The 8,086-nt window shown below is 38.2% G+C and overlaps 1 protein-coding gene and 1 non-coding gene across 2 annotated transcripts; one reads left to right on the top strand and one right to left on the bottom strand.

The window, feature by feature from the left end:
- Positions 1-5,077: 5,077 nt before the first annotated feature.
- Positions 5,078-6,211, bottom strand: LOC121994678. Its single transcript, XM_042548632.1, has one exon. It carries the CDS (start codon positions 6,209-6,211, stop codon positions 5,078-5,080), a length of 1,134 nt encoding a protein of 377 aa, XP_042404566.1.
- A 682-nt stretch (positions 6,212-6,893) lies between these two features.
- LOC121998926 lies at positions 6,894-7,000 on the top strand. Its single transcript, XR_006116706.1, has one exon. It is a non-coding gene; the product is annotated as a small nucleolar RNA R71 (small nucleolar RNA).
- Positions 7,001-8,086: the final 1,086 nt, after the last annotated feature.

Genomic DNA, 8,086 nt, shown 5'->3' with positions numbered 1-8,086 from the left:
TGAATTAGCTAAACAAACGATTAACAGGGCATACAACTAAAGATTAGAAGTAAGGGTTAAATACAGAAACTCAGTTTTGTAAAGGTTCTAGGAGTTTTGGTTTCTTTATAATACTCATTAATGTAATACAATCTACAAATTCTTATCCTCAATTGTAATGTATTTGTAAGAAGTTATCGGTTATTTCCTGCAGAAAACACTGATTAAGGACTAATATCTAAACCTTAAGCAATCAAAAAGTTATGATCCCTATGAAGTCCGTTAGCGGGGCAGCCCTGTCACGACGCCCCTCGATCATACGACATAGAAACACATCACTAATCAATTCACATCAAGATATAGAATTCAGCATATCAATTTGTCCTGCTTCTTTGTAGATTCTTGCTTCACCCCTCAAGGTGATCCCCTAAATGCCCGTTAGCGGGGCAGCCCTGTCACGACACCCCTCAGTCATACAATTTAGAGAATTCCTCAACAAGATTCCACAAGAAATATAAACAACCAATCAAGAATGGTAATTAGGCATGAAACATAATAATCCACACAAGATTGATTGATACAAAACATAACAACATCCTTGAATCAAGAAAATGATAAATCCTTGAATCTTACACCAATTTACATCACAATTACTCCCTTCATCCTAGAACAGAGAAATCTACTCCATAGAGTACAAGAAAAGAACCGAAGACTAAAAGATTCTAATCATTCTGATCTAAATCAAGATGATAGAATATGAACGATTATCTCAATACGATGAGTGATCTTCGAAACCAATCCAATGCTCCCGGAGTCGAATCTTGGATGGAAAACGCCTCTCAAATGATAGGAACTGCGCCCAAGAATTGGTCTCCCCAAAGGGAGAGCCTCCCCCTTTCAAAGAGGAAGAAGCCCTATATATAGAAGGGGGCATTTGGACGCCACACGACCCAGGGCACGGTCGTGTGAATCTCACACGGCCCTGCCAGTCCCCTTCTAGGCTATGGTCACATGGTCGTGTGACCCTTACACGGCCGTGTGACCCTCACACGGCCGTGCCAAGCTTCATCCTTGGCTGGCATGCACGACTGTGCAGATCCACACGGCCTGGTCAGCTTTGTCTCTGGAAGTGTCATACGACCGTGTGGCACACACAACCATGTCATTCTTTGTCTTTGGAAAGGCTACACGGTCGCGTAACCATACACGGTCGTGTTCTGACTGGCTTCAAAAGTGACATGGTCATGTGGCTCTCACATGGCCATGTCCTTCTCCTTTGCTGCTGAGGCTACACGACCCTCTTACCCTCACACGACCAAGGTCACTCCCCTTTGTATGGTCGTGTGGCAGTCACACCTGGTGTCATCTTTCCTTGGTCTAGTTGTAGAATCAGCCACGAACATTAATTCTTTTCAAAATTTGACTCTTGAACACAGAAAACGTACAAGAGCAGATCTCTGAACAAAGAAAAGTATTTATGCCAAAAGTGAAGTAAGGAGCATGAAAGTGCATAGATAAAGCATGTATAAAATATAAGAATGTGCGTCAAAACATGCTAAATAAGTGTATAAAATCTACGCACATCACACCCCCAGACTTAAACTTTTGCTTATCCTCAAGCAAAATGTTGCAATCAAGATTCATGTACTCAATAATGCATCATAATCCTTAATACACTTTCCTAACTCTATCTACAAGTTTCAATGATGAGCATGATCATAGAAATAACCCAAGTATGGCTTAAGCATAAGTTTCTAGTGCATAGTACAAAAAGGCAACTCAAACCCTTCAAGTTTCAATCTTTGTCCTAGTCAAGTCGTCATCCAATTGAGTTCCTAATGTTTCCGGTGATAGACACTTATCAGCCACATACTTGGTTCATATTTCTCAATCAACCCAAGGTCTCAAAGATGTGCTTGATATCAAGAGAACCATAGCAGTCATTTCCCCAGTAACCTAACTCGGTCTCAAAGGGGTGACTTGCTAGTTTCCACTCACGACAATTATTTTTTTATATCCCTTTTTCAACACTTTTTCATTCATTCACTTTTTTTCATTCATTAAGTGATTGCATTGTGCAACACTTAAACACATATGTTCATAGACACATAAGTTGGGATATTTTGATTTTTCCAAATGAGCTTACAAGATTCGAGCCTCATCCAATAACCAAAATGAAGTTTGAGAAATTACCATGGAAACTAAGTACTAAACAAATAGGATGAATCATGACTATTTCAATGATATCAACTATTCAAGTTCAAGTAAAGTGAAGTGAAGGTAAGATTCTTAAGGTTAAGCCAAAACTCAAACTTATTTCCATATGATACTTAGCTCACATTATGCTACTCAAGATAGAGAAAAGAGGTACGCTAAACATACTAGCATCATTTACAATATCATAAATCAAGATAAAGAATGTGTTAACAATTTTGCTTTTGGCGAAGTAAGCATAAAAGTGAGGATTGATGTTTCTTCAATAGGGATGCCACAAAACTTTTCAAAAGGCAGTCAAATGACTATCAAAAACAATCCAAACAAAGCAAAACAAATGCAAAACTAAAAATTGAAAGTGCATAAAACTAAAAAAAAATGCAAAAAATTTTAGGTTACAAACCCCCCCCCCAGACTTAAACTTTTTATCGTCTCGATGAAATCAATATGGTGGAGGAAGTGGACGAGGGAAATGAGGCCTACATGGACGTCCAATAGGAAAGCTAGGAAAACCTGGAGTCCCACTCAGGATCCTATGATACTAATAGATGACATCTACTTGTTGACTAGTAATACTTATGCACTGCATAAATTCTCTCATTCTAGCTTGATCAATATCATAGTCCTAAACAAATTCGACAACTTGACCTTGAAAATTCCTCGTGAACTGAAAATGATTCTGTACTTCTCTAAACTGGTCATTTGATAAAGAAAAGCGACCCTCCAACATTGCTTATTGGGCATCTTGCTTCTCATGAAGCGAGTCTAGAGATGCACGAAAATCAGAAAAATCAAATCTGGAATTACCTGTACCATAGGCAAAAGAGTGCCTAGCAGGTTCCGAATGTTCGGAAGGCTGCAGATATCCAGATGACGAGGGCTTAAGGTGGGGCTCTGTGTCTCCGGATATGGAAGGAACATTCTCAGGATCTCTATCAGTGATTATCCAATTAGCAAGGTTGCGGATAGAGGTGTGCTCGGGATAAGGAAGAGGTAATGAAAAATCGTTCTTCCTAGGAAAGGCAAAATTATTCTCATCCCAATAAATCATTTTCATGGTAAGACATGCATCAATATCAATCATGTCATTGCCATGAATGACCTCCAACCCATCTAGATCAAGATTCAAACTTATGGCTATTTGAGTAATCAAACAACAAAAAACAATCGATCCCGAGAATGCCTTTCTAGCACTCACCAAGGTTTGCAAAAAATGGAAATCAAAATCAAAGTCAACCTTATGTAACATAGCCCACAAAGCATAAAGTTCTACTTTCTTTATAACTACATCACTTTCCCCTATACCAAAAATAGTTTTACTCATGACACGATGTAAATATCTAAAAATGGGATTTTGCATATGAGAAGTTTTAGCTCTAGAGGGCTTATAGGGTTGATCTAATCCAGTAACCAAATTTCAAAAATGATTCCAATTAAATCTTGAGTCAAACCTCAGAGAGTTACCGGTAGATAATCCAAAACAATTATTGAAATCACTAAATGTCCACTGAAACTCTTGATTAATTAGTCTAAAAGTAATCTTACCAACAAAATCATCTTCATTAGCAAAGTGAACATCTAGTGAACTCAAAAATTCCAGTATAATTCGAGGATATGTAGGTAGATGTGTGTACATGATATTGTTCCAATCAAGAGACCCAATCATCCAATCTATATCATCCTTAATTCCTAACATGTCTAAAACAGTTGGGTCCATATAACGTGTACACACAATCTTTCTATTGACAAGAATTTCAAATCTAGACTTATTATCTTCATTTCTAAAAATAATATTGAATTCATTGTCGTTACCTTCGTCGCGTGCAATCCTCTTTCCTTTGCCCTTTGTCGGTTGCTTTCCTTATTCTTTGGTTAGCTCCCTTCCTCCGCTTGATCCACTGCTTCCTTTGCGAAGTCTCTTCAAAATATTGGGCATGTTGTCAAGCTTGAGTAAGGAAAGGTGTTGTTTTGTTGGAGAAGTAAGCTCTTGAAAGAATAGATCTTGAAAGACAAGATCTTTGGGACTAGGAGTTGTAGATCTTGAAGATAGGAGAGGAAAAAAGCGTTGTTAAGATCTAGATCTTGAGAAGTTTGTGGAGAGAAATGAGTTTGAGATCTAGATCTGAGAGGATTAGAGGAGAAGTTGAAGAAGAGAAGATTTTGGGAGAGAGGAGTGACTTGAGGATGGGGGGTTGTGTGTGCTGACATGACCTAGGTATGGTTGTGCCTTCCAAACACGGCCAAGGCAGATCACTCCACACGGGTCGTGTAGATCTACACGGCCCCGACCTTCTCCTTCTCGGGTTAGTCCACACGGTCGTGCCAATTTGCACGGCCACACAAATCTCCTTCACGACCTTGTTCACACGGTCGTGTCTAGGACACGACTTGATTCTTCCTCTTCTCGGGTAATTTTGCACGACCGTGTGTGACACACGGGCAGTGCAGATTTCTTCTCTGGATTTTTACATGGTCGTGTGTGGGATACGGTCGAGCGCATCTCCTCTTCTGGAATCATTACATGGCCGTGTGTGGTACACGACTGAGCAGTTTTTCTTCTCGGGTAGGTTCACATGGCCCATGCAAGTCACATGGCCATGTGCCTATTCTTCTCTGTAAGCTTTACACAGTCGTGTCTGGTACACGACCAAGCTCTATTTTGCTCCATAAAGATGGTTTTACTTCTTCCCGACTTTTCTAATGCTTCCATGCCCATGAAGTAGTCCTGGCCAGCTCATGGAAGCAAGATTACAACTAGAAAACAAAAGTAATAACAAATTTAAAAGTACTGGAAAAAGAAAAACTTAAACTAGAAAATATTAAAGAACCCTTGGGTTGCCTCCCAAGAAGCGCTTGTTTAAGGTCTTTAGCTCGACCGATCTTTTTAATCCTTTTCTCTTTTCCTTGCACTAGGAGGGCAGATGTATTTTTCATTGTTATTGGGAAGCCTCCTCCCAATTTCACTCGCCGGATCATGTTCCTCATCCGGTGGCCTCCCATGAGGATGGAAATTCCAATCCTCAAGCTCATAAGCGTCCGCCCCGCTGCAAACACCTAATAGAAAAGAAGAAACATGGTTAGAAGAGTTAGACAAATCATACTCTGACCTTTTCTTATCAATTACCAATGAAAGTTTATGATTTTTAACATCAATTATTACTCCAACTGTTACAAGGAAAGGTCTTCCTAATATGATCAGAATCTTTGGATCCTCTACCATGTCCAGTACTACAAAATCTGTGGGAATTATATTCCCACCAACCTCTATCGGCACATCCTCAATAATTCCCATTGGAAACCTGCATGAATGATCAGCTAATTGTAGTGTCATGGTGGTAAGTTTTAAGTTTTTGAGACCCAATTTATTACAGATTGAATGTGGAATGAGGTTAACAATTGCCCCCAAATCACAAAAAGCTTTTTTTATGAACTCAGATCCTATATTGCAGGGGATGTAAAAGCTTCCTGGATCTTTAAGCTTTAGGAAAATGTTCTTCTCAAATAAAGCGTTGCATTCCTCAGTAAGTGCTATAGTCTCAATGTCTCCCCTTCTTCTTTTGTTTGACATGATGTCTTTCAAGAATTTGGCAAACTTGGGCATTTGTAAAATTGCATCAATTAAGGGAACTTCAACACAAATTTCTTTAACTTTTTCCAAAAATCTGCCAAACTCTTCGTCTTCTTTCAGCATCACTAATCTTTGAGGAAAAGGGACTACTTGACTTTGTGGGTTTAGTGGAAGAGTCTCTTCAACCTTAATAGTACTCTCCTCATCTTCTTGCATTTGAGTGGATTTGGGTGTCGGAGGAGAGAGCTCTTCTTCAGCTTTCATCCCTTTTGGAGTAGTCACTTGAGGATCTCCCAAGGTCCGTCCGCTCCTAAGCTCAATTAGATTGTAATGCTCTATTCGATTAACATCAGGTTTTATAGGAAATTGTCCTAGTGCTCTTGAAGATGATGAAGCTAATTGGCCAATTTGGCCATCTTGAATCTTTTGTTGTTTTTTGGAATTATCCATTCTCTGAGTTAGCTTCAAAATATCTTGCTTCATTTCATTTTGATTGGAGATAATTTCCTTAAGCATCTTCTCAATTTTTGAAAACTAATAGCTTTGAGAAGATTGTTGTTGTTGCTGAAAATTTTGTTGCCCCGACTGGAAATTTTGTTTCGCCCCCATGGATGGTCCTTGTTCTTGATTGTTTCTATAAGAAAAATTAGGATGATCCTTCCACCCAGGGTTGTATGTGTTGGAATATGGATTGTTTTGTCGTTGATTAAAACCCATGATAGTGTCACATTTCTCTAATTGATTTATTTATACAGAAATAGCTCCCAAAGGACATGAGTCTTGAGAATGATCATAACTTCCACATGTTTCACAACAGCATAATATAGCATTCACTGTATTAGTGCTAGTCCCCATATTTTCTAGTTTCTTTGTAAGAGCATCCAGCTTTGTAGTCATTAAGGTAACTACATCTACATCAAATTTTCCTGATGCTTTTGTTGGGTTTGTAAAGGAATAGCCTCCACTTCTCTCCGTTGCCCATTGATGATGGTTTTGTGCTACACTTTCAATGATTTCTTCGGCCTCATCTAAGCTTTTATTCATAAGTGCCCCTCCAGTAGCTGAATCTAGGGACACCTTAGTATGGTAATTGATACTGTTATAAAATGTGTGCAACACTAACCATTTCTCCAATCCATGATGTGGGCATTGTCTGAGCATATTATTGTATCTATCCCATGCTTCAAATAAAGATTCGGAGTCGAATTTTCTGAAGCTTGCAATAAGATTTCTCATATGAGCTGTTTTGCTTGGGGGATAGAATTTATCTAAGAATTGCTGCTCATATTGCTCCCAAGTGGTAATACTATTAGGAGGTAAAGAATTCAACCATTGTTTAGCTCTATCTCGTAAAGAAAACCCAAACAGTAATAATCTAATAGCTTCAGAAGGAATATCATTCATTTTCATGGTACCGCAGATTTCATAAAAGACTTCCAAATGCTGATTAGGATCTTCATGCGATCCACCTCCAAACTGATTTTGCTGAACCATGTTGATTATTGCAGGCTTGATCTTGAAGTTATTTGCTTCTACAGAGGGTCTAGTAATGCTTGAGCGGAACCCTCTAGCATAAGGTGTTGCATAATCCTTAAGTGGTCTATTTGTCATATTTGATTGTTCTTGCTCTTCTTGATGTCTTTGCAAGATTTTCCTTCTATAAAATGTTCTATCAATCTCGAGATCAAGAGGAAATAATTCTCCTGCAAGATTAGATCTTCACATACAAGAACAAGATTAAAGAATTTGCTTTCAAGAAAAGAATGCAAAGAATTTGATTTACAAAAAGAATTACAGAATAACGAATGTAAAGAAAGAATGTAATAAAAGAATACAAAACAAAATTGAAAAAAAAACTAGTTACAAGTTAAATGTAAGAAAAGAAAAGAAAAGAAAAGTTTAGTCTAACTCAAATGATAATCTCTATTGTTATAGATGCAGTCCCCGGCAACGACGCCAAAAACTTGTTACACGCCGCAAGTGTATGGTTACATCGTCAGCAATAAAAGAATATCGAATCCACAGGGATTGGTTATAATCACTAAAGATGTCTCAAAAGCGAATTAGCTAAACAAACGATTAAAAGGGCATACAACTAAAGATTAGAAGTAAGGGTTAAATACAGAAACTCAGTTTTGTAAAGGTTCTAAGAGTTTTGGTTTCTTTGTGATATTCATCAATGTAATACAATCTACTAATTCTTGTCCTCAATTGTAATGTATTTGTAAGAAGTTACTGATTACCGATTATTTCCTACAGAAAACACTGATCAAAGACTAACATCTAAACCTTAAGCAATCAAAGAGTTATGATCCCTATGAAGTC

The sequence above is a fragment of the Zingiber officinale genome, chromosome 6A (assembly GCF_018446385.1).
Source record: "Zingiber officinale cultivar Zhangliang chromosome 6A, Zo_v1.1, whole genome shotgun sequence".
Classification (NCBI taxonomy): domain Eukaryota; kingdom Viridiplantae; phylum Streptophyta; class Magnoliopsida; order Zingiberales; family Zingiberaceae; genus Zingiber; species Zingiber officinale.
The sequence above is the reverse complement of the archived record's forward strand: the minus strand, read 5'-3'. Positions and strand labels throughout refer to the sequence as shown.

Excerpts from the sequence above, each read along its gene's own strand:
- LOC121994678 (XM_042548632.1), bottom strand. The coding sequence starts at position 6,211 with ATGGATAATTCCAAAAAACAACAAAAGATTCAAGATGGCCAAATTGGC.